Source organism: Budorcas taxicolor, chromosome 18 (genome assembly GCF_023091745.1).
Source record: "Budorcas taxicolor isolate Tak-1 chromosome 18, Takin1.1, whole genome shotgun sequence".
NCBI lineage: Eukaryota > Metazoa > Chordata > Mammalia > Artiodactyla > Bovidae > Budorcas > Budorcas taxicolor.
In genome coordinates this window covers 41,046,988-41,074,296 of record NC_068927.1, presented here as the reverse complement: position 1 = coordinate 41,074,296, position 27,309 = coordinate 41,046,988, and the positions used below count along the sequence as shown (strand labels likewise).

The 27,309-nt window shown below is 42.0% G+C and overlaps 1 protein-coding gene and 1 non-coding gene across 3 annotated transcripts; one reads left to right on the top strand and one right to left on the bottom strand.

Moving 5' to 3' along the window:
• Positions 1-263: 263 nt before the first annotated feature.
• Positions 264-10,742, bottom strand: ZNF19 (zinc finger protein 19). 2 transcript variants are annotated; one of them, XR_008200899.1, is made up of 6 exons: positions 10,725-10,742; positions 8,357-8,420; positions 5,653-5,779; positions 4,985-5,098; positions 2,385-3,865; positions 264-2,299 (listed from the first exon to the last, which is right to left on the bottom strand). XR_008200899.1 is itself a non-coding variant. In XM_052656200.1 (5 exons), exons 2-5 carry the CDS (start codon positions 8,387-8,389, stop codon positions 2,778-2,780), a joined length of 1,362 nt encoding a protein of 453 aa, XP_052512160.1. In that variant the 5' UTR covers positions 8,390-8,420; positions 10,725-10,742; the 3' UTR covers positions 264-2,777. The 2 variants fall into 2 exon arrangements, 1 of the variants encoding a protein (XP_052512160.1); XM_052656200.1 differs by having other exon boundaries at positions 264-3,865.
• A 6,662-nt stretch (positions 10,743-17,404) lies between these two features.
• On the top strand, positions 17,405-17,477 carry TRNAG-CCC (transfer RNA glycine (anticodon CCC)). The gene has a single exon. It is a non-coding gene; the product is annotated as a tRNA-Gly (tRNA).
• The last annotated feature ends 9,832 nt before the right edge of the window (positions 17,478-27,309 follow it).

Here is a 27,309-nt window from a genome sequence, read left to right as displayed (position 1 = left end):
TTTCCCATCCTACATAGGCAATGGAATTGTTTAGCTATTGAAAGAAATGAACCACAAACCCAAGCAGAGACAAAGATGACTCTACATATATATTGCTAAGTGTTAAAACATAAAATAACATAATGCAGGAGACAACAAACAAAATAATTTATTTGGGGTCTTAAGAATTGCTATTCGGAAGACAGACTGAGGTAACCCTGAAAGTGTTCTCGGTGAAGGGTTCTTGTTTTATCCCAGAAATATTCAGAGATGAGACAGAGAAATCAAGACAGAGAAAGCAAGGATTTATTTAAATTAAAGTACACTCTCAGTGGGAAGAGCAGACAGGCTCAGGTGAATAGCTACCCTGAGTTTTTTTGGCAAGCCAGGTATGTGGAACATATTCACTGGGTTTGGGGGTCATGTTCTCTGACTTTTATTGCAGCACCATCTTCCTGGAGGGAAGGACTTTTGTCCTTATTTAGCATTGATCAGAAATGTCATGGCATCAGTGCAGGATGGCCACTTATCTGCAAGGCTTATTTTATTGTAATGAAAGCGTAATGAGCAAAAGGTTTCATTCAGACATCAGATATTCCTGCATTTTCCCACATTCCTTTGTTCTGCCTCCAGGACACTTATCTCCAAATGTATGGTTTCCAGTATGGAGGTTCCAAGGATCCCCCTCTCCTCTGCACAAGATGCATAGCTTCCTGCCATCTGGCCCATGCTCCCCTTTCTCTGCTCATATCTAGCTTTTGTTGTTGTTTAGCTGCTCAGTCATGTTCGCCTCTTTGTGACCCCATGGACTATAGCCCCATCAGGCTCCTCTGACCATGGAATTTCACAGCCAAGAATAATGGAGTAGGTTGCCATATCTAGCTAACTTCCTGTTTTAACAAAAAGATTCTAGAGGGAGAGAGACAGGGACTTTTAAAAACAAAAGGCAATGAGGCTGATAAAAGTGGCCTGGCGACAGTCATGACTGACTCTGTTGGAAGTCTGGAAATGTTTGTCCTTAAAGAATTACCAGCTGTTTCATGGTAGAGGTAAAAAAAAAAAAGTTGATAGATTTTCATGAATTACAGTATAAGAAGCCAATAAGTAAATAGGCTGTCATGAGTTTCTGGCAGATGTGCTGAAAGACTTCAACGGGTGAAAAACACAAACAAAATAAACCCTAAAATATGGAAAATACAAACAGACCAACTGACCATCCCCTGGCCCTTTCTCCCTGCTAGTTCTCCTCTCTGTGTTCTGGGACATCAAGAAATTAGGAAGAGTTGTCTGGCAGCTCCCCTTAGACCTGACTGCACCTAGTGTCTTCACCTCCCCTAAACATGCCCCACCCATCAGAGACACCATGCCAGAGGGAGCCTCAACAACCAATAATCCAATGTGTCAACCAACAACCAATAATCCAATGTGTCAACCAACAATGTGTCAGGGCTTTTTTGATTACAAGGGACTAGACACACTCAAGTGAAATAAATATATTATAGATGATAGAAAGCAATCTTTACAAGAGACAAGTTGAAGAGTGGGTTCAGAGGTGTCAGATCCAAGGGATCATATAGTGTGTGACCTGGCCCCTCTCTGACTGTCAGTCCTGCTGATTGCCTTACGGTGACTCCACTCAGGCAGTCTCTCACCCAGCACCTCCAGGATGACACAAGCTCAAAGCCCATTCTACTGGGAATGGTTTCTCCTTCACTAGGGTTCAATGAAACTCATGATTTGGAATGCCTTTGGTCTGGCTTGGATAACATTCTCGCCCTCATAGCAATCATAGCAATCAGAGGAGAGAAAATGGAACTGGCTAGACATGCATCATATACCCATCTTCCAGATGGGTGGAGTGTGGGATCAGCCCTCTGATACTGTCTAGACTGGAAGCACGTGAGATGTAGCTCCCTAAGGAAAGCTGGGGTGCTGTACTTGGACATGTGGACAGATTCTGGCTTGGTGAAAGCAGCATATCCCACTGCACAGCACAGAATCTGAAGCAGAAGGTAAAAAGGGATTTATTTAGAGTCAGTGGCTATAGCTACCTGTCAAATGCTCTTGCTATCCAACCACAGCAAGTTCTTCCATTTGCTGAAGAGCAAGGATGATGATGGTGGTAAACTCCAGGCTCCAGCCTTGAACATCAGGTTCTTGGATCTCAAGAGACTGGCTCAGAACAGGTCTTGTGCCCTTGCAAGGCCCACAGACCTGTCTTGTTCCTGGGAGGTGGGAGCTCAGGATTCAAGCCTACTCTGGGCCGCATTAATCAACCACTCCCCCGAACAGCTCATTTTTCCAGCCTCTTCTCCCTGTGCTACAAAGAACAGACACCAAATGCTAAGGGTGTAAGGAAACCCTTGCTCAATGAAGTACTGGGAGTTTCAAGGCTTGTTCAATACCATGGAATTCATAACTGGCAGGCTTTCCAAAGTCCACATGGGTGCACATGGTTCTCCAAACACCAAGAAGCCTTTGAAACCATCCACTAGGAGGCCGCATTGTTCACATATCTTTGACTCTTAACAAGTACGAATGTCAAAAGTTTGCAACAACTGGAAGATGAAAGGATTACAGGGCCACAGTCTGCTGTCTGGTTGCTGTGACCAGGGCCACGCTCAACATTAGGAGGGTTATTAACTCAGTTTGGGATTCTAACTGGACTATCCTGGGTCATCTACTGACATATGAACCAACAGCTATAGCTTGAGGGAAAGAATCTGCAGCTAAGCGGGGCCTGTGTCACACATTCTACCTGAGTGGAAGATAGAAGGCAAAGGAAATATAGTGTACTGTTACCAGTAAAAGGGGGTAAAAAATTCTGGGAGCCCAAAACAACCAACATCCAGCACAGGCTTCTCTCCAGGGTGGACACAATCTAGCTGGGAAGATGTCCTAAAGGTTTTTTCATACTTGACATATTCACAGGGTTTCTTTCTAGTATGGACTCTTTGATGCTGAAGCAGATTTCTTTTGCTAGTGAAGACTTTTCCACACTCATCACAGGAGGTCTCCTGAATATGGATTCTTAGATGCCTTTTCAACTGAGCCTGAGTACTAAACACTTTTTCACAACATATACAGTCAAAAGGTTTCACCTCACTGTGGACTCGCTGGTGCCGAGTTAGTTTTGTATGGAAATTGAAGGCTTGCCCACATATTTTACAAGAGTAAGGCTTTTCCCCTGTGTGAATACGCTGATGCTGACTAAGATGAGAAGTCCTTCCAAAGCTTTTGCCACACTCATTACACTCATATGGTTTCTCTCCAGTGTGGATTTTCTGATGTCGCAGAAGTGGTGAATTACCAACAAAAGCTTTTCCACACTCATTACACTCATAAGGTTTCTCTCCAGTGTGAATTCTCTGGTGTATAACAAACTCAGAACTACTGGTGAAACCATTTCCACACTCCCTACAGAGATAGGGTCTGTCCCCACTGTGGATTCTCTGATGCCTGACCAGATTTGCATTATCATTAAAGGCTCTCCCACACTCTTCACACTGATAGGGTTTCTCACCGGTGTGGATTCTCTGATGTCGAATTAATGAAGAATTGCCATTAAAGGCTTTTCCACACTCATTACACTCAAAGGGTTTCTCCCCAGTGTGGATTCTCTGATGTCTAACATAGTAAGAAAAATAGCTGAAGCATTTCCCACACTCCTCACATCTGAAGGGCTTCCTATCATAGTGGATTCTTAGAACCTTTCGTCTAATATTTTTCACTGTGGGGATCTCCTGGTGTTGCTCCAGTTCACATGTTTCTAGGAAGCTGCTTTTGTTAAGAACATTCTTCTGTGGCCCATGTGACATCATCATGTCTCTTTCTTCAGAAATTCCCCATGTTGGTGTTAACTCACTGTCCATGTGGGTCCTGGCATCTGACATAACAAACAGAAAACAAAAATGCCACCTGAGAATTATAGCAAAAACAAAAGAATATTGAAAATTATAGTGGTTACCCCTTATCTGCAGTCCCTCTTCCCATAGTTTCAGTTTCCATGTCAACCACAATCCAAAAATATTAAACGTAAAGTTCCAGAAATAAATAATCCTTAGGTTTTAAATTGTGCACTGTTCTGAATAGCATAATGAAACCTAGCACCAACCCACTCCAACCAGATGTAACTCATCCTTGTGTATATGCTACCTGCCTATTAATAAATAGCTGATTCAGTTATCAGATAGACCTTTGCAGGATTTCAGTACTTGTGTTCAAGTAACCCTTATTTTACTTCATAATGGCTCCAACATGCAAGAGGAGTGACACTGGCAACATGGGTATTCTCTTACTGTGTCTAATTTATCACAGGTATGCATATATTAAAAAAAGACATGATAGATACATAGCTGATTTTCTGTACCCAAGAAAGCAGACCCCACAGTTACAAAGGTCCTGGAGTCAATCCCCTGTGGATACCCAGGGATAACTCCATAGGGTTTGATACTACCTGTAGTTTCAGGCATCCATTGGGGATCTGAAAACATATACCCCATATTTAACTATCCCTGGTGGCTGAGTCAGTAACGAATTTGCCTGCAATGCAGGAAACCTGGGTTTAGTCCTTGGGTTGGGAAGATCCCCTGGAGAAGGAAATGGCTACCTACTCCAGTACTCTTGCCTGGAGAATTCCATGGACAGAGGAGCCTGGTGGGCTATAGTCCATGGGGTTACAAAGAGTTGGACATAACTGAGTGACTAACACTTTCACTTTCACAACAGAGATTTTAGAGATTACTAAACTCCCAACATCAGCCTGCTGTTCAGTAAGGCTAATAAAATTAAAGTGTCAAATAGTTACAGGTAGAGAACAGTTGACAAGGAAATAGATTTGAGAATTATGAGATGCATTAATCAGGAATATGTGGAAAAGAGTTATGGTTGGTGGAAATGGTTTTGTATTTGCCTATTTTGAGAAATCATCTATTTAAATCCTTCACAGCATGGTTCATTTAAAACATACTGCTCTGTAAAGCTCTATAGTCACCGCCTCACTTACTTTTATAGATGTCTCTGGTCCCCTGTGCAGGAGGATTATCCTGTGTCTCCAGGCCTACAGGCAAATCCCCTCTCTCTAGAAGTGAGACTAACGCAGGTTTGGGAACTGAGTATCCTGAAAAGGGTAGAAAATGGCACCTGTCAGTCCCGTGTCTGCTGTGTCAAAAGAACGAAAAGCTCAAGAGTCTCAGTGAGACTAGAACAGATCCACAGCAAAGGCTCAGGACTGGGGAAAGCCAAGATTTTTGCTCAAGTGGAAAATGAGCATTTGTGATCGCTTCCTAAAACCAGACCCACGAGTAAGTTAGTGATCCTGAGGGACATATGCAAACAAAGGGAAGGGGTCATACCCTTCCCTAGACTACAGGGAGACAAAAGTAAGGTGAAAACTTATCTAACAACAGACAGTACTTACCCTGCAGAGGCCCTGGGAGGATGGAGCATACTCATACCAGGCGAAAACAATTCCCTACATTGGGACCAAACTGACCCAAGACTTGTCCCTACCCAATAACCTCTCAAGTGGGTCATTTGGTCTCAGTCCCAGGACCATGGAGGGTACAAGAGATAACTCCCCGCTTTCCACACCACACCCCTGGCTGATAAGGAGGGGAAAAGGAAGGAAACAGGAAAGCACAGATCTGAGCACCAGGAGAAAAGTGGCCTTACCCAGGGATGTCAAGTTCCCATAGATCTCCAGCATCACACTTCTGTACAGGGCCCTCTGTGCAGGAGAAAGCCCAGCCCATTCTGTCCGGGTGAAGTAAACAGCCACATCCTCAAAGGTCACCACCTCCTAAAACAAGAGGTTCCTGCTATGCCAGAGCCAATTCTCTGGCTCAGAGTGTGGGGCACAAGGGACAGGGATAGTGAGCTGATTGTTAAATGACTGTTGCTACAACAAAAAGTCTGGAACTTCTCTCACTAAAAGTTAGAACTTCCCTCACTAAAAGTTAGAACTTCCATTTGGACACAAAATTTAGTCTCATGAAACGTAACATCATGTTTTGAAAACCCTGGAAAGTCTCCCATGAATTAAAATCCCTAGAGCAAAATCTCTTTGATTCTATAAAACTTTCAATCTTTTATTGTTGCACCTACAAGTAAACAGTTAGCTTTATCTCTTCAGACACCCACTCAGAAGTGACACTGCAGGACCAACATGTTCCCCCTTCATTGCCCCAAGTGCCCAATCAATCCATATGTTCCACACGCATGCTCATTCTACCCCAGACCTCAAGTTCAAATGACAGGAACAGAGTCATGGTTTCATCTCCTGCTTGAAGAAGGGGCTATACAGCCTGTGCTCAAGAATGTCCAGCAGAGAGAACTCAGTGCTGCATGGGACAGTATATTTTGCTTCCTGATGGGTTTTCCTGGGAGAATATGCTTCTGGAATCAAATTGCTGCTGGGTAGTTCTTTTAACTGCTTTTCTTCATACACCTCCAAAACAATCTGTAAATGTTTCTGTCAACTAAGTATCATGCTTTTTCAATAGCCACCCTTTCCCATCCCTGACGGCCCCACTCTACCTTGCCAGAAAGCTCAAGATCTGGCTTAGAATTTTTATTCATTCCCCAGACTTTGGTATCAAACTTGGTTACCTGAATATGCAGGGAATGTCCTCCCACCTTTCAATACCTCAACTGACTCTGCAAATCTCGTCAGCACTGTCACCATCTAACACCAAATGCATCCACTCTATCTGCCTCTTGCCAAACTGGCTCTATCTTCATGTAACTAACCAGCACAGTGAGTGAAAGTGTTGTTTCTCAACACAGAAACAGTATGAATTTCATCCCAGTCTCCTAAGTTAGAAATCTGAAATTTATCCTGGACTAACTTGCCCTACTCACTGCTCATTTCCAATAAGCAGTCAGTAATCAAATCCTGCCAATTTTATTTTCTAAATATTTCTGGAATCTGATTCCTCTTCACTATCATACAATCAGGTCACTAATGCCTGCTAGGGATACTTAACTCCAATTCTAGGCCTGTCCTGTATTGAATCCTTCCTCAGCCAGCTATACAATCATGGACTTGTAACAACAAACTGACTTAGTCAACTGAATGACTTCCTTGAATGAGTCATCATGAACTACAATGGTTCTCAAGGTGCAGTACCCCACCGCACTAGCAGGATCACCTAGGAACTTGCCAGAAAGGCAAATTCACAGGCCCTATCCGAGACCAATCTGTGGTTTCATAAGCCCTCCAGGTGATTCTTATGCACAGTAAAGTCCAAGAACCCTGGACTACAGAATAAAATCCGAGCTCAGGAAACCAAGCTCTATCAGCTAACAAATGATGAGGGGAAAGCACAAGACTGTACAGAGAAACTAGCTGGGAAGCTCTGCAAACAAAATCTAAGAAAAGGAATGACAAACCCTGAAGGAGGTCAAGATAAAAGATGGGACAAATGGAAGAGACAGTAGCCAAAAAGAGTCAGACTTTGAAAATGGCATCAAGGGAGAACAGAGTCAACAACGACTCAGCAACCTAGAAACTGAGTGGTCAGGATTGTGACCCGGTGATACCAGTAACTGACAACTTATGTAAGACCAGAAGATGGGAGCAGCAGGGTAGACAACGTCAGGCAGAGGGACAAGCCAGATATCAGAAATCCAGGACAGGAACCTGAGATATGGTTCATAGATGCTGAGTTAGTAGATAAATAAGTCCCAGGAATAAGGAAATAGTTAAGGAACACCCAGCAATTCATCAGTCTCAAAAAGTGAAATCAACTCAAGAAATCAATTTCCTTATCCCATGTATGTATTTAATGTTCACTTCACAGATGAAGTTAAGGTGCAAAGAAGCTAAGTGACTGGCTCAAGGCCACAATGTCACAGAGGCTTTACAGGATCCCTAACTTGAGGTGTTTTGTCCTAGTGCAGATTTTTCCTGTCATAGCCCCCTGCCTTGATTAGCCAAGTCAACTTCTGAATAAATGGTACAAGCTCCCTTTTTCTTGTATTCTTCCGGCTATCGCTCTGCCCCTGCTTCCCAAGAACCTTGTGGTCTCCCTGATCTTGGTTACTCCCACTGTGTAATGGACACCTATAATGCCAATCTGAGTCCCTCATTCTCACAGGGCCCTCCGCAGGAGGAACCACTAAACAGAGATCCTCAGAGTACAGGAGACTATCCTTCTGCATCCCTGAACCCTCTACGCAGCCACTGTTGCTGGACTTCTGGCTGCTCATTCCCGCGTCATCAGCTTTCCCCCAGCATCCAGTCCTACTGAAGAGAGTCAACAAGGGTCTTCCGACAGCTTTGGCTCTAAGACTTCTTGCCAGAATCATCTCTCTCATCTCCCTCTTTCTTCACATCAGATCTCTCCAAGGCTGACCTGAGGGAACCACAGCTCACCTGCTGCCAGACTTTCAGGGGCATGACAGCCATTATTGGGCTCTCTCTCAATGAAGGGCAGGGGCTGAGGGAAGAAGCAAAGAGAAACAAGAGTGAGCCGATCCAGACAAAGGCTCTTTTTTAAAACAAATCTGCCAATAACAGCAACAACCATTCACTAAATGCCACTGAGTAAATGGTATATGAATATTTCCCCACAATATGCCATGAGGTTTGAATTCTTAGGAAATTAAGATTCTGAAAGGTAAGTAAGTTGACCTTGGGTACCAGAGCTTGTACTCACCAACATTGTGCAACACTGTCTGTCCTAAGACATGAGAACAAGGGAACACGAATACACAAAGAGCAAACAAGCAATACATCAGAAAACTCAAAGCAAACCCTATAAGAAGGAACCTAAACCTTTATTTTTTTAAATAAAATTTTACTGAGAAACATAAATGGTTAAAAAAAAGAAATATGTTTTTGGATGATAAATATATATCCACTCATTCAATCACCTCAATAATTCTTTAAACCTTTTTTTTCCCCAAATAAGAAAACAGTCTAAGAAAATAATTTTCTCTATGAAGGTCACTCAGCCAGTGGATGGATGAACTTGGATCCCAAACCAGATGGGCCTGATTTCCAGAGGCCAAGCTTTTAATAACTACATCAAATTGCTTCCAACAGTAATCCCAACAGGATTTTTTCTTTTAGAACTCAATAAAGGGATTCTAAGGCTAAAAAGCAGATAAAGGTAGTGCCCCAAATCAGAAAAATCATCTTAGAGTAAGGTTTCCTTTTCTTGATCTTGGGGCACACATCTTTTTTTGTTCACCACCCTCTTCTAGGACCCAGTGATAACCAGAAACCAATTAGCAAAAGACCATGAAAAGACCACTTCAACAGGCAAAAATGTCTGGGTCACTACTTTAATTATATCATCCCCTACAGACACTTTGTATTCTTGTTACGCAGTCATATCCTATCAAAAAGCCAGGACTTTCCCAAATGAAATTCACTGCATGTGGCCATCTCCTGCTAGCCTCATCTCTGTGCCACCCTCTTTCCTTTTAGTTTAGCCACACTGGTCTTCTTTCAGCTTCTCTATTATGCTAATTCAGGACCTTTGTACCTGCTGTTTCCTCTGCATGAACCACTCTTCTCCAACCTTTAGAACCTTTGTAACTGATAGACTGTGTGCAATACTTTTCAGAAGTCGGCCCTCTGTTCATATAGGTAACTGCCAGCTCACCACAACCTGTCTCTACAGACCAGATGGGGCCCCAGGTTACACACTCCACTAGCACTGGACTCTCTTTCTTGTATACCACCTCTCTCAGTTTAAGACGGTGTGTTTTCTTTATCCAACATTTATCTCAAACTTATTTCATTCCAGGCCAAGTGCGAGACACAGGACAAACAGTCGAGAAAGAAGGGTGTGATCCCTTCCTTCATGGGGCTTAAACTAAAAGAAATAGAAATAAGAATCAAAGATCCTCAGAATTATCTTTAAAACCACAATCGTGACTAGTGACAGGGATACTTTATCCTAGAAGCGGAGGCTTAAGAATAGGAACTACTTAAGTTGAAAGGAAGATCTTTCCAAAGTTAACAGTATGTGCAAAAATATGTTCTTGAAGTGAAAGTCCAAAGAATCAAGGGAATGTGCTTAAGACGACGGTGAAGAAGTTGTAAGAGGTCAAGTCCTGCAAGGCCTTGTGCACGTCAAAATGATTGCACTTGATTAACAGAGGACTTTTAATTAAACTGAAAGGTCCCTGGGAGAGGGGCCCACGGCCCTCTCATTGGCAGCTGCATCTTGGGAACCTAGAACAGCAACTAGCATTTAGCGGCTCAGTTAGTAGTTGCTAGGAGAAGGCAATGGCAACCCACTCCAGCACTCTGCCTGGAAAATCCCATGGATGGAGGAGTCTGGTAGGCTGCGGTCCATGGGATCACTAGGAGTCGGACACGACTGAGCGACTTCACTTTCATGCATTGGAGAAGGAAATGGCAACCCACTCCAGTGTTCTTGCCTGGAGAATCCCAGGGACGGGGGAGCCTGGTGGCTGCCGTCTACGGGGTCGCACAGAGTCGGACACGACTGAAGCGACTTAGCAGCAGCCCAGGGAGCAGGGGAGGCTGCGGCTGTGTGAGATCAAACGGCGTCTCCTTTTCATCCACAGCCTTACACAAGGCGGCCGCTAAGGACTGGAGCGAAGGCACCGAGGGCCGGGCTGACTGGCCGGCGGGCGCGTTAGCTCCCCGGACCAGGTGGCGCCGCCCGACTCCCTCCACCTGGACACGAGGGACTAAGCGGACAGCCAGGGTGAAAGGTGTGCTCCCAGCAGGCTCGCTGAGGCGACAAGACACAGAAACTCACCTCAGGAAAAGTGCAATATGTGGTGTGACCGGAAGTGCGTCACTACGTCGGCCGTGGCACCCAAGTATCGCGAACTTCCTCTCTAGGAAGCCAGAGCGCACGTCTCTGTGGTCCCTGGCTTTCCTCTCCAGGCGCGCTATTTTAACCGGCGACACCAAATAGAAAAAGCTTATCGTTAAGCTAATCTCTAGCTGAAATTTAGAATTTCCTTCAATTTTGTGTTGGCGAGGACCACAACAGTATCAGCAGTGCCTTGTGACTTTGTCAGCAATAGGAATCCCACGTTTTCATATCACATTACAATTGCAGTTATAGGGGAACTTCGATTTCATGCACGATCATTTTTGCCTTAGCCGACCGAAAAGTACTTAAACTGTTTTGTTGCAGAGTGTATATTGATACGATTTGACGTGATTGTGTCCTTGCTGCTGAAAACAATGATCAGAGACAGAATGCCTTCCCTCTAAGGTTGGCAACAAGGCAGGTATGACCGCTCTTACCATTATATTATTCAACATCGCACTGGAGTCCTAGCAAGTGCAGAAAGGCCGGAAGAGGAAATAAAAGGCATAGAGATTAGAAATAAAACTGTTCAGATTTGCAGATGAGATTATTATATACATTAAAAAAAAAAATCCAAAGAAAGCAACAAAACTGCTAGAACTAACAAGTGAGTTTAGCAAGATTACAGAGTTAAAGGTGCAAAAAGATAAACTGTTGGAAACTGAAATATGCAGCAATAAAATTTCCTGTAATACAACTTCAATAAAAATTTTAAATGGTACCATTTACAACAGCACAGAAAACATGAAATATGTATAAATCTAACAAAATATGTGTAAGGTACAAATGATGAAAATTATAATGACAGAAGAGATGAAAGAATACCTAATAAATTGAGAGAGATACTCTGTTCACTGATTGAAAAACCCAATACTAAGATATCAATTATCCCCAAATTTCTCTATATATTTAAAGCAATCCAATCAAAATTCCAGCAAGACCCTTTAATAGAAATCAACAAGCTGATTCAATTCAATTGTATGTCAATCATTTGATAGAGCTGAAAAAAAGCAGTGGAGAAAGGAGGGGTTTCTTAGTAAATTATGCTGAAACATTTGGATATCACAATAGGAAAAGAAAATAAGATTCTTACTTCACACCATACTAAAATAAATTCTAACAAGAGTGTCCACTTTCACCACTATTATTCAACATAGTTCTGGAAGTCCTAGCTACAGCAATCAGAGAAGGAAAAGAAATAAAAGGAATCCAGATTGGAAAAGAAGAAGTAAAGCTCTCACTGTTTGCAGATGACATGATATTGTACATAGAAAACCCTAAAGATGGTATCAGGAAATTACTAAAGCTAATCAGCGAATTTAGCAAAGTTGCAGGATACAAAATCAATACACATAAATCACTTGCATTTCTATATCTAACAATGAAAAATCAGAGAAATTAAGGAATCAATCCCATTCACCATTGCAACAAACAGAATTAAATATCTAGGAATAAACTTACCTAAGGAGACAAAAGAACTATACACAGAAAATTATAAGACACCAATGAAAGAAATCAAAGATGACATAAACAGATGGAGAGATATTCCATGTTCCTGGGTAGGAAGAATCAATATTGTGAAAATGACTATACTGCCAAATGCAATCTACAGATTCAATGTGATCCCTATCAAATTACCAATGGCATTTTTTTCACAGAACTAGAACAAAAATTTCACAATTCATATGGAAACACAAAAGACCCCAAATAGCCAAAGCAGACTTGAGAAAGAAGAATGGAGCTGGAGGAATCAACCTTCCCAACCTCAGATTATACTACAAAGCTAGTCATCAAGACAGTATGGTACTGACACAAAAACAGAAATATAGACCAATGGAACAAGATAGAAAGCCCAGAAATAAACCCATGCACCTATGGGTACCTTATTTTTGACAAAGGAGGAAACAATGGGGCAAAGACAGCCTCTTCAATAAACAGGGCTGGGAAAACTGGACAGCTACATGTAAAAGAATGAAATTAGAACACTTCCTAACACCATACACAAAGATAAACTCCAAATGGATTAAAGGCCTATATGTAAGACCAGAAAGTATAAAACTCTCAGAGGAATACTAATAGGCAGAACACTCGATGACATAAATCAAAGCAAGATCCTCTATGACCCAACTCCTAGAGTAACCAAAATAAAAAGAAAAGTAAACAAGTGGGACCTGATTAAACGTAAAAGCTTTTGCTCAGCAAAGAAAACTATAAGCAAGATGAAAAGACAACCCTTGGAATGGGAGAAAATAATAGCAAATGAAACAACTGACAAAGGATTAATTTCCAAAATATCAAGCAGCTCATACAACTCAATGCCAGAAAAACAAACAACCCAATCAAAACGTGGGGAAAAGACCTAAACAGACATTTCTCCAAAGAAGACATACAGATGGCTAACAAACACATGAAAAGATGCTCAACATCACTCATTATTAGAGAAATGCAAATCAAAACCACAATGAGATATCACCTCACACCGGTCAGAAAGGCCATCATCAAATAGTCTACAAACAATAAATGCTGGAGAGGATGTGGAGAAAAGGGAATGTTTTTGCACTGTTGGGGGGAATGTGAATTATACAGCCACTATGGAAGACGGTATGGAGATTCCTTAAAATCTAGGACTAAAACCACCAAATGACCCAGCAATCCCACTCCTAGGCATATACCCTGAGGAAACCAAAATTGCAAAAGACACATGTATCTCATTGCAGCACTATTTACAGTATAGCTACACCATGGAAGCAACCTAGATGTTCATTGACAGACAGATGAATGGATAAAGAAGTTGTGGTCCATATATACAATGGTATAATACCCAGCCATAAAAAGGAACACATCTGAGTCAGTTCTGATGAGATGGGTGAACCTAGAACCTATTATACAGAGTGAAGTGAGTCAGAAAGAGAAATATTGTATTCTAACGCATATATACGGAATCTAGAAAAATGGTATTGAATAATTTATTTACAGGGAAGCAATGGAGAAACAGACATAAAGAATAGACTTATAGACATGGGGAGAGGGGAGCAGAGGGTGAGATGTATGGAAAGAGTAACATGGAAACTTAATTACCGTATGTAAAATAGATAGCCAACAGGAATTTGCTTTATGGCTCAGGGAACTCAAACAGGGGCTCTGTAACGACCTAGAGAGGTGGGGTGGGGTGGGATATGGGGAGGGAGCTTCAAAAAGGAGAGGATATATGTATACCTGTGGCTGATTCATGTTGAGGTTTGACAGAAAACAACAAAATTCTGTAAAGCAATTATCCTTCAATAAAAAATTTAAAAATAAATTATAGTTTGGAGAAAAATCTGACTGTGACAAATCTACATCTTTAATGAGAAAGTAATGGCAGAATCCCAGGTGGTAGAGAGGACAGAAACCCACCTGCCAATGCAGAGGACACAGGTTCAGTCCCTGGTCAGGGAAGATTCCACACGTGGAGGGGCAACTAAGCCTGTGCACACAGCTACTGAAGCCCGAGCACCCTAGAGTCTGTGCTCTGCCACGAGAAGCCACTGTAATAAGAAGCTCACACACACAGAGTAGGCCCCTCTCGCCACAACTCAAGAAAGCCCGCACGCAACAAAAGACCAAGCACAGCCAAGATAAATAACATTTTAAAAAAAAGAAAGCATGGGCAATATGATTTCTACAATGTGCTGTATCTTGTCTGTCCCCACATGTAATTTCTGAACCCCGTAATGGATACCTCAACACAGGGCTGCTCAAGCTACACTCCAGCACTCCCAGCAGATGGACATGTGCATTCAGAGGCATCTCACATGGCCTCCCTGTACATGCTTGTACCCATTTGCTGCCTACTGTGCCATAATAATACCCAGTGGGACTGATAACCTCTTCGTGGTCTGGGTTGTTTTCTATGACTGCCCCTCTTGCCCTCCTGCAAGCCAAAGAGAGAAGCCTCAGGAGAAATCAAACCTGGTAACACCTTGATTTTGAACTTCCAGCCTGCAGAACTGTGAGAACATAAATTTCTGTTATATAAGCCTCACGGTCTGTGCTGTTTTGTCATGGCGGCACATGCAAACTACTTTAGACATATGAAGTTTAGACATACTGGTAGTGTCAGAGGCTGCTGGTTGCCTACACGAACATCCATTCATCCGTCTTGTTTAGTAACAGAAAACTGAATTAGGGATTGGTACCTTGCCTCTCAGCCAGGGACATTTCTTGCCACCCTTGTAAGTCTGTGGGTCTCCCGGGACCAACGTCTACACAATGAAGTGGAAGAATTTTCAGTACTCATAGAATATTCCCTTGAAAGGAAGGTGACATGATCTTCTTCCTTCTCTCCATCCCACATCCTGGAATGGCTAGAACTCCAGTTGTTGCTTTAGACGATGAGAATATGGCCACATCTGATGGATGGCAGTGTGGTGAACCTGAAGGAATCAGGATTCTGGCTGATGGTGTGCAGCTGCCTATCTCCTTATCTCTTTTTTAAAAAGGAAGGAGTCAACTCCAGTCTTATTTTAAGCTCTATTATTTTGGATTTTCAGTTATATGCATGTGAACCTAACCAAGTCTGAGCCAAAGATAGTAAATCAGTTGGAGAGGGTCTCCAGCAGTGGCACCTAGGTCACATATCATGGATAATCTGCTAGATGCTCAAGTTCCAGGAAGATGGAGCTACTCCAGTGCCTCAGAAATGAAAGACACCTCGGGGGTCCAGCTCTCTCTGGCTCAGACACTTACTATGAAGGCACTATTTTCGAATAGTGTAGCAACAAAAATGCCAGTGCCACACTGCCACTAAGCCTTAATGGGGAATCTAGGAACTGGGTCCATTGCCTTCTAGAGCTGTATTTTCTTCCACATGCACCTGGTCTTCTTGGAGCCTACCCCGTGAGGTGATCCTCCTATCTCCTCGCAAGGTCTCCTATGGTTTTGGCATCACCACATGGCTAACTCAGATGCCCTAGCAACTGTAAAGAAATAACGTTGCCTGCCATTTCAATTCTACAAGGATCAAGACACTAGCCACTGCAGTCTCCTACCCATAATGCACCAGAGGGCAATTTAGGGTGGAGAAAAGTAGGAGGCATTCTGTGCTTTGGGTAGAACCCCTGATTACATAGATACATATTCAAGGAAAATTTTCAGTGAACCCAAATTCTTAAATCTTTCCAAACAAAGAAAAGCATTAAAATCATTAACTTGAGGTGCCTGTGCTTTGTGTTTAGCCGTAATCTTTTAATGTTTGATATGGTTTTTTTGTTATTGTTGTCCCCTACCCCCAGCAGAAGTTTATATATATATACTGGCTCCTCCTTCCTTATCTCTTCAGAGTAGCAGAGGATCCCCAGAAAAAGTAAACTCCTCTATAGATAAGCAGACAAACTTAAAAAGAAAAAAGCAATTTTTATTGAGGTTAAGTGGATGAAACAAAAAGCAAGGTCCAAGACCTAGGGTTAATAAGAAAACAGAATATAAGATAAGTCTGAACATAAATAAAGACGTAAAAGAAGAAATCAAAACCTTGAGGAAAGTGATGTTTTATAAACAGACGTGAAAATGAACTAAATAGAACTTTACAAGTGAATATAGACACTGAATTTAAATCCTCAGTGGATGGGTTGGACAGCAGAGTGCAGTCAATGAGAAAGTGAAACTGAATATAGACCTAGACTGTAGCACAGCTAGACAGAGATGGAAAATATAAAACCACGATGCTAAGCATCAGTGAAAAGGAATGAACTTGAGCTATGTGGTTAAATATCAACTCTATAAAGTTGAATTTAAAAAGTAAGTGGTGCTCTAGTGGTTAAGAATCCACCTTGCAGTGCAGGGGACACCGGTTCAATCCCTGGTCCAGGAAGATCCCACACGCCGCAAGGCAACTAAAGCCTGTATGCCACAACTACTGAGCCTGTGCTCTGGAGCCCTCAAGCTGCAACTACTGAGTCCGCGCATTTAGAACCTGTGCTCCACAACTACCGCAGTGAGCAGCCTGTACGCTGCAACTGGAGAAGAGCCCCTGCTTGTCGCAACTAGAGAAAACCCACAAGAAGCAGTGAAGACCCAGAGCAGCCAGAAATTAAAAGTGATATTTTTTAAAAAGTAAGCTGCAGAAGAAAACATCAAGTTTGCTACTTATGTAGATTCAAAACATGTAAAACAGTATTATGATGCTTATGGAAAAACCATATATAAAAGTGTAAAAGCATCTTTGGGCATAACACCAAATTCATATGGTAACTACCTCTGGAATCAGAGAGTGGGAAAGCAATTCAAAAGAGGTACACAGGGGACTTCAATTCCATCTGCAATGGTTTAGTTCTAAAAAACATACGTTAACAACCATGACAAAATGGTCAGAAACAATAAAGCTGAGGGCAGGTACACAGGCATCTGTTATTCTATTTTCCTACACCTGCAATATTTTAAAGAATTTTTTTTAAACCTCAACAGTTTCACTAGTAGAATAAAACCAGGAGAAATATCTTTTTTTGTTTAACTGATGAAAGAGCAAAAGAAAAAGCAAAAGGGACACAAAACAGGATAAAAGTAATCATTACAAACTAAAGGCATTCAAGATGACAGACATCAGACCAAAATTTATCACAAGTTTAAGTTGGGGGACTTCCCTGATGGTCCAGTGGTTAAGACTCTGTGCTCCCAATGCAGGGGGCCTAGGTTCGATCCCTGGTTAGGGAATTAGATCCCGCACACCACAACTAAAGATCCCACACGCTGCAACAAAGATCCTGAGTGCCACAACTAAGACTGGGCACAGTCAAACAAATTAAAAAAAAACTGGGTTAAAAATTCTTAGATGCATCAACACAGAAAACAGATGAAACATACTTTGCCTAGATGACTGGGGCTACTTTCCTTAAATCCAAAGGTAAATAAGCCTGTGAATAAGCCTTTACCAAGGCATCCCTCCCAAGCCAGAGCAGTTCTAATACCTGGAGAGCCCTTACTCTTTTCACTGAAGGCAAGACCCTATACACTCATGAACTACACTATCCTAAACATAAATTTCTAAATTACTAATGCAACAAATTAAATGTGAGGTCTCATGAACCATTTTCCTATCTTTCATATGCAATACGTGCTTCCTGATATTTCTTGCCAAAGCCCAGGAATCATTAAAAACTTTGGGTACAATAAGTTCTGTGTTACACATGGATTCTTGTACCAAACTGGTGGGTTTGGATGCTCCAAGACCACTGGACACTTCAACAACTGCGGTTAAAGCCTTAGCTTTTGGTAACAAAACCCAGGGGACCTGTTCATCCCAGGGCTGAGGCAGAGACTCCAAGGTGGGAACCACTGTACCAGAGAGGCCCTCCACTAGGAGCACTGAGGCCAGTGCCCTCCCTGGTCTCTTCCTTCCAGCATGGATCGCCTCAAGCATTACCCGGCTCAAGGGATATAGAATGAATCATATACAAGAGACAGTCAGGGTTCATGGAGTTTTAATAAGGCCACAGCAATCACATCCTGGGATCAGGAGAGGGGAGAAATGCAACAATTTCAAACACTGGAAGGCCTCCCTTGGTTCAGTTCAGTTCAGTCACTCAGTCTGTCCGACTCTTTGTGACCCCAAGGACTGTAGCACGTCAGGCCTCCCTGTCCATCACAAACTCCCAGAGTTCATGTCCATTGAGTTAGTGATGCCACCAACCATCTCACCCTCTGTTGTCTCCTTCTCCTCTCCCCTTCAAACTTTCCCAGCATCAGGGTCTTTTCAAATGAGTCAGCTCTTCACATCGGTGGTCAAAGTATTGGAGCTTCACCTTCAGTATCAGTCCTTCCAAGGAACACCCAGGACTGATTTCCTTTAGAATGGACTGGTTGGATCTCCTTGCAGTCCAAGGGACTCTCAAGAGTCTTCTCCAACACCAAAGTTCAAAAGCATCAATTCTTCCACGCTCAGCTTTTTTCACAGTCTAACTCTCACATCCACACACGACTACTGGAAAAATCATAGCCTTGACCACATGGACATTTGTTGGCAAAGTAACGTCTCTACTTTTTAATCTGCTGTCTAGGTTGGTCATAACTTTTCTTCCAAGGAGTAAGTGTCTTTTAATTTCATGGCTGCAGTCACCATCTGCAGTGATTTTGAAGCCCACAAAAATCAAGTCTGCCACTGTTTCCACTGTTTCTCCATCTATTTGCCATGAAGTGATGGGACCAGATGCCATGATCTTTGTTTTCTGAATGTTAGCTTTAAGCCAACATTTTCACTCTCCTCTTTCACTTTCATCAAGAGGCTCTTTAGTTCTTCCTCACTTTCTGCCATAAGGGTGGTATCATCTGCATATCTGAGGTCATGGATATTTCTCCCAGCAATCTTGATTCCAGCTTGTGCTTCTTCCAGTCCAGCGTTTCTCATGATGTACTCTGCATAGAGGTTAAATAAGCAGGGTGACAATATACAGCCTTGACGTCCTCCTTTTCCTATTTGGCACCAGTCTGTTGTTCCATGTCCAGTTCTAACTGTTGCTTCCTGACCGGCATACAGGTTTCTCAAGAGGCAGGTCAGGTGATCTGGTATTCCCATCTCTTTCAGAATTTTCCACAATTTGTTGTGAGCCACACAGTCAAAGGCCTGGCATAGTCAATAAAGCAAAAGTAGATGTTTTTCTGGAACTCTCTTGCTTTTTCCATGATCCAGCAGATGTTGGCAATTTGATCTCTGGTTCCTCTACCTTTTCTAAAACCAGCTTAAACTTCTGGAAGTTCACGGTTCATATATTGTTAAAGCCTGGCTTGGAGAATTTTGAGCATTACTTTAATAGTGTGTGCTGCTGCTGCTGCTGCTGCTAAGTCGCTTCAGTCGTGTGCAACCTCATAGATGGCAGCCCACCAGGCTCCCCCATCCCTGGGATTCTCCAGGCAAGAACACTGGAGTGGGGTGTCATTTCCTTCTCCAATGCATGAAAGTGAAAAGTGACAGTGAAGTCGCTCAGTCGTGTCCGACTCTCCGCGACCCCATGGACTGCAGCCCACCAGGCTCCTCCATCCATGGGACTTTCCAGGCAAGAGTACTGGAGTGGGGGGACATTGACTTCTCCATACTAGTGTGTGAGATGAGTGCAATTGTGCAGTAGTTTGAGCATTCTTTGGCATTGCCTTTCTTAGAGATTGGAATGAAAACCGACCTTTTCCAGTCCTGTGGCCACTGCTGAGTTTTCCAAATTTGCTGGCATATTGAGTGCAGCACTTTCACAGCATCATCTTTTAGGATTTTAGGACCTCCCTTGGTCATAAAGCCTAGAGCCAGACATCCTGGAATGTGAAGTCAAGTGGGCCTTAGAAAGCATCACTACAAACAAAGCTAGTGGAGGTGATGGAATTCCAGTTGAGCTGTTTCAAATCCTGAAAGATGATGCTGTGAAAGTGCTACACTCAATATGCCAGCAAGTTTGGGAAACCTAACAGTGGCCACAGGACTGGAAAAAGTCAGTTTTCATTCCAATCCCTAAGAAAGGCAATGCCAAAGAATGCTCAAACTACCGCACAATTGCACTCATCTCACACACTAGTAAAGTAATGCTCAAAATTCTACAAGCCAGGCTTCAGTAATACATGAACCATGAACTTCCAGATGTTCAAGCTGGTTTTAGAAAAGGGAGAGGAACCAGAGATCAAATTGCCAACATCCCCTGAATCATGGAAAAAGCAAGAGAGTTCCAGAAAAACATCTACTTCTGCTTTATTGACTAAGCCAAAGCCTTTGACTGTGTGGATCACAATAAACTGTGGAAAATTCTGAAAGAGATGGGAATACTAGACCACCTGACCTGCCTCTTGAGAAACCTGTATGCCGGTCAGGAAGCAACAGTTAGAACTGGACATGGAACAACAGACTGGTTCCAAATAGGAAAAGAAGGACGTCAAGGCTGTATATTGTCACCCTGCTTATTTAACTTCTATGCAGAGTACATCATGAGAAACGCTGGGCTGGAAGAAGCACAAGCTGGAATCAAGATTGCTGGGAGAAATATCAATAACCTCAGATATGCAGATGACACCACCCTTATGGCAGAAAGTGAGGAAGAACTAAAGAGCCTCTTGATGAAAGTGAAAGAGGAGAGTGAAAATGTTGGCTTAAAGCTCAACATTCAGAAAACAAAGATCATGGCATCTGGTCCATCACTTTATGGCAAATAGATGGGGAAATAGTGGAAACAGGGTCAGACTTTATTTTTGTGGGCTTCAAAATCACTGCAGATGGTGACTGCAGCCATGAAATTAAAAGACACTTACTCCTTGGAAGAAAAGTTATGACCAACCTAGATAGCATATTCAAAAACAGAGACGTTACTTTGCCAACAAAGGTCCGTCTAGCCAAGGCTATTGTTTTTCCAGTAGTCATGTATGGATGTGAGAGTTGGACTGTGAAAAAAGCTGAGCGTGGAAGAATTGATGCTTTTGACCTGTGGTGTTGGAGAAGACTCTTGAGAGTCCCTTGGACTGCAAGGAGATCCAACCAGTGCATTCTAAAGGAGATCAGCCCTGGGTGTTCTTTGGAAGCAATGATGCTAAAGCTGAAACTCCAGTACTTTAGCCACCTCATGCGGAGAGTTGACTCACTGGAAAAGACTCTGATGCTGGGAGGGATTGGGGGCAGGAGGAGAAGGGGATGACAGAGGATGAGATGGCTGGATGGTATCACCGACTCGATGGACGTGAGTTTGAGTGAACTCCGGGAGTTGGTGACGGACAGGGAGGCCTGGCGTGCTGTAATTCATGGGGTCACAAACAGTCAGACAGGACTGAGCGACTGATCTGAACTGAACTTGGTCCTGAATATTAAATAGCACACATGAGCATCAGCATTTTTTTTTTTAAAAAAAGCACAATGGTGCCACCTAGTGTTAGCTAGATAAATCTCAGCTAGCCTTGGAAGTGACTTGAAATTCAGAGAAACAGGGTGTCGATGCCTCCTTTCCTTTCAGGATTCTCACTTCAGCTTCCTGTAGGGCTGAGAAATTTGTTTCTGTTTTTTTCCATTTTCTAATTTGCCTTTTATTTTTCTTAACAACTGTTCTTTTTCCACTTTGTTGAGATAAAATTGATATACAATCGACTGAACATTTAAATTTTTAAAACTGAAATATACTTGACACAACATTGTGTAAACTTAATGGCAACCCACTCCAGTATTCTTGCCTGGAGAATCCCAGGGATGGGGGAGCCTGGTGGGCTGCCGTCTATGGGGTCGCACAGAGTCGGACACGACTGAAGCGACTTAGCAGCAGCAGCAGCAGCATGGTACTTTGGGCCATTTATATATTGTCATCTGATTGCTATTATAGTGATAATTAGCACTGCTTCCAGATTACATAATTATTCTTTCTTTTTAGTGGTTGGAATTTTTAAGTTCTAGTCTCTCAGAAAGTTTGATGGTTATAGTATTTTTTTGTATTTACTATGCGTGCAATGCTAAGTTGCTCAGTCCTGTCAGATTCGTTGCAACATTATGGACTATAGCCCACCAGGCTCCTCTGTCATGAGATTCTCCAAGCAAGAATACTAGAGCGTGTTGCCATGCCCTCTTCCAGAGGATCTTTCTGACCCAGGGATTGAACTCACGTCTCTTATATCTCCTGCATTGGCAGAAGCGTTCTTTACCACTAGTGCCACCTGGGAAGCCCTATATTCATTATTCATTCATTTGTTTAGTTGCTAAGAGAAGGCAATGGCACCCCACTCCAGTACTCTTGCCTGGAAAATCCCATGGACGGAGGAGCCTGGTAGGCTGCAGTCCATGGGGTCGCCAAGAGTCGGACACGACTGAGCGACTTCACTTTCACTTTTCACTTTAATGCATTGAAGGAAATGGCAACCCACTCCAGTATTCTTGCCTAGAGAATCCCAGGGATGGGGGAGCCTGGTGGGCTGCCGTCTATGGGGTCGCACAGAGTCGGACACAACTGAAGCGATTTAGCAGCAGCATTGTCTGACTCTGTGACCCCGTAGACTGCAGCACACCAGGCTTCCCTGTCCTTCACTATGTTCTGGAGTTTGCTCAGACTCATGTCCATTGTGTCAATGGATGCCATCCAACCATCTCATCCTCTGTCAACCCCTTCTCCTCCTGTCCTCAGTCTTTTCCCAGAATCAGGGTCTTTTCCAATGAATCATCTCTTCACATCAGGTGGTCAAAGGATCAGAACTTCAGCATCAGTCCTTCCAGTGAGTATTCAGTTGATTTGCTTTAGGATTGACTGATTTGATCTCCTTGCTGTCCAAGGGACTTTCAAGTGTCTTCTCCAGCACAATTAGAAAGCATCAATTCTTTAGCACTCAGCATTCTTTATGGTCCAACTCTCACATCTGTATATGACTACTGGAAAAACCATAGCTTCCCCGGTGGCTCAGACAGTAAAAAATCTGCCTGCAATGCAGGAGACATGGGTTCCTGGGTTGGGAAGACTTCCCTGCTGAAGGGAATGACTACCCACTCCAGTATTCTTGCCTGGAGAATTTAATGGACAGAGGAGCCTGTCAGGCTACAGTCCATGTGCAAAGAGTCGCACACAACTGAGTGACTAACACTTTCAAATTCACTCTGTGTGCATTAAATCTCTGGGACCTATTTACTACTTGTTGCAAATTTGTAGCTTTAAACAACATCTGTCATCCTCCCACCAAACTGGACATTTTTAGGGTGTACAATTTGATGAGTTTTGACCAGCAGAGAACGAAAGAGATAAAAATCCCTGCCATCATAGTCTTGCATTCTTAACAGCCAAAATTATGTCACATGGCTTCTTCCAACAGAAGAGGAATTAGGAAGGCAAGATTTTAGCTTTTTGGCTTCCGTAACAGAAAGAAAATGGAAAGGGTTTGGTTTGAGCCAACCTACAGTTCCCGCCACAGTAGGAGCACACTTGAAATGTATAAATGCTTATGTACACCAATTAGGTTTAAAGTATGTTTCAAAAGTATTAACATACCTACTCCTTCAGTCAGTCTCTTTCATTATGATTATTATTAACTTAGATTTCTTATTTGATGACATGTAAATAGAGTTCCCTGGACTTCCCAATGGCTCAGCAATATAGAATCCACCTGTAGTGCAGGAGAAACAGGAGATAAGGGTTCTATCCCCGGGTCGGGAAGATCCCCTGGAGGTGGGTATGGCAATCCACTCCAGTATTCTTGCCTGGGAAGTTCCATAGACAGAGGAATCTGGCAGGCTACGGTCCATGGGGTCGCAAACAGTTGGACATGACTGACGTGACTAAGCACGCGTACACACACAAATAGATCCCCTAACACAAATGCTTGCCCACAGGGTTCCTCCGCTCAGTGGTAAATACTATCTTGGCACCAATAAGGTACACACCCCAGTGGTCCACAAGTGTCGCTCAGGTCCTTTTCATTAGCTCACTGTAAAGATTCCCTGTTAAGGTATAGGCTCAGCTGGCTTTGCTGACATCTCACCATACTCACAGTTTGCTTTCCAAAATCCCCTTAACGGAAAGAAACGGATGCTTACTACATAGGATGAATGGAACTTCTCATATGACTTAGAATATATCCATCCTTACTGAATCAACATTGAATCAGTTTATTAAAACCCATTCCAAAAGTCCTGGGACTTTCCACCAGGATACACTTCCCAAAGGAAATTCCATCAACACAGCTCTTAAACTGGGATGCACGATGGAATCACCTGGGAAGATTTTTTAAAACTGTGATGCCTGGGTCTTGCCCCCAGTGCAGTGATTTTCCTTCAGCCTGACACAGAAATGTCTCTCCCTTAGCACTCCCACTCAGTCTGTGCGAAGCAGAGTTCACCAGTTGTCATGTCAAACTAATAAATTAGCATGGAGAAAGGTCGCTATGTGCAAGGGGCTAGCTAACTCTGGCATTATTTCATCAGAGAGGCTTAGAAGCTTAGCATTTATAATGATGTCATCAAAACAGAAAAGGGCTAATCTAGTAAGCAGCAGAGAAAGAAAATTTTGTTTTCTTTGCTATTTTTTTTTTTTTTTTTTAGCTCTGCCGTGCTGCGTGTGGGATCTTAGTTCCCCAACCAGGGACTGAATTCATGCCCACCGCAATAGACGCAGAGTCTTAACCACTGAACCACCAGGGAAGTCCCTAGATTTTGTTTTCTAATTGTAGTTTAAACAGAATTCTCAGCAACTTCACTGCTAGTTATAGATCCAAAAGAACTGAAAATAAGTATTCAAACAAATATTTGTACAACTATGTTCATAACAACAGCACTGTTCATAATAGCCAAAAGGTAAAAACAACCCAAATGTCCATCAGCTGATGAATGAATAGGCACAATGTAATATATCCATTCAGTGAGTGGAATATTAATCGACCATAAAAAGGGAATGAAATATTGATACATGATACTTAGATAAACATTGTAAACATTACAGTAAGTGAAAGAAGCTAGTCAGGGTTATGGGTTGTATGATTCCACTTATATGAAGAGTATTAAATCAAAAGAAACAGAAAACAGATTAGTGGTTGCCAGGAGGAATGACTGCTTAATGGGCCCAGAGTTTCTTTTTGAGATGATGAAATGATGTGATGGAAATAGATGTGATGGTTGTACAACACTGTAAACATACTAAATGCTACTGAGTTGCATACTTTAACATGGTTAATGGTTAATTTTATGTTTTGTGAATTTTATTCAATAAGAAATAAATAAAAGAAAAAAAAGACCTAAGTAGTCTCCCTACCCATTTTTGAAAGTGAAAGTTGCTCAGTCATGTCTGACTCTTTGCGACCCCATGGACTATACAGTCCATGGAATTCTCCAGGCCAGAATAATAGAGTGGGTAGCCTTTCCCTTCTCCAGGGGATCTTCCCAACCCAGGATCTCCCACCTGGGAGACATAAATAACGATAATTTAAAATAAAACTGTTACATCATTCTTTTAAATATATCCATACAATCTTAATGCTCTAACTTGATACCCCATCATCCGTTTGTGAAAATACATAAACTCTTCTTTAACTCTCAAATATTTTATTTATTTTTCCTGAGTCGCTACATTATTTTACTTAAAATATTCAGTTTTCAACAACAAAAAGCCACTTATGATATATACGAAGAAACCAGAATGTATGGCTCATACACATAAGAAAAAAGAACTATCAATATTTTGCATCATTCCTATTTCTCCTTAAAATGATACTGCCATTAAATTCCCCATGTATTTTTATCCTTGTGAATTTTTTAAGGTTTTTGTTTTAGTTTCCTGATACTAAGGGTTCCAAATATTAAAAATTTATTCTGGGTTGGATTATAATAATTGGTATTAGTATACATTTGTCAGAAAAGCATAAGTATTATACATTTTGATATATAATACAATGATTAAACATAAAAAATTTTGACAATACAGATCCCTTAATAGATGGATAGGGTTTTTTTTTTTTTCCTGTTTTTTCATGAATTCATGGGTAACTATTACCTCTTGCCAAATGAAAGAGTTCAGCATAAACTCCTGTTTCTTGATTTTGCTTCTATATGTTCAAGCACTGTTCACATAAACAAATGGATGGGAATAGAGAGTTTTGTTGTATCAGTGTCAGTCACTCAGCCCTTTCAAGATATGTGCCAAAAGCCACCCAGTGGTTAATCATCAAAAAATTAGTTTCAGTGATCTATCTGCTGACAGCTAAATTAGGTATTCCTTCAGTGAGTTTATTTTTTTTGACTCACTTTTTAAATCTATCTTTTCATTTTTTTATTGAAAATTTCATGTATACAAATGTAGAAGAATAAAAAAATGAACCTCGATGTGACCACTATAAAGCTTTAGACAATTTTATCAACCTATGGCCAGTCCCGTTTAATCTCTCCACTCTCCCCTCTCCAACTCCCACCCTTCACCACTGCTGGATTATTCTGAAGCAAATCCCAAGTATCATGCCATTCATGTGTAAATACCTCCATATATAGCTCTAAGAAATCAAGACTCATTTAAAAACTAGTATCCCTAAAAATTGTGAGTAATCCAGTATTCAGCCAACATTCAGATCTCTGGTTGTCTCATATGTGCTCTTGTATTTTGTTTTGGTTTGGATTTCAGTGCTGTTTTTTCAACTCAAGATCCTAACAATGCCCACGAATTGCTTTTGGCTGATATTTCCCTTGTCTCTTTTAATGGTAGACTCTTCTTCCTGTTTTTCTTTCCTCTTGTAAATGGTCTGTCGAAAAACCAACATTTGGATCATTTTTCTTGTAGGTTTTCCACCTTCTGGATTTTACTGATCATATCTCTCTGGCCTCTGTATTTCCTGAAAATTGATATTTAGGCTTGGTCAGATTCTGAGTTGATACCTTAGCAAGAATCCTTCAGAGGTGGTGTCTGTGTGCTTCTGGTTTCACTGCAAGTACGTAAAGTCTGAATATATCTTTTTTTCATGACAGTACTAATCAGTGGGCTCAGTGTATCCACTCATTATCAAGGTTCCCATCAGCTTTTCATCTAATGGTTTGAGCAGTCACTAGTGATCATTTCTTAGATCCACCATTTCATTACAA

Bases quoted from the DNA above. Each gene is read 5' to 3' on its own strand.
- ZNF19 (XM_052656200.1), bottom strand. From the start codon at position 8,389: ATGGCTGTCATGCCCCTGAAAGTCTGGCAGCAG. The intron at 5,780-8,356 runs GTGAGCTGTGGT...CTCTTGTTTTAG, and splicing joins CCCTGAAAGTCTGGCAGCAG to GAGGTGGTGACCTTTGAGGA. The intron at 3,866-4,984 runs GTAAGTGAGGCG...TTGTTATGTCAG, and splicing joins GACCAGAGACATCTATAAAA to ATGCCAGGACCCACATGGAC.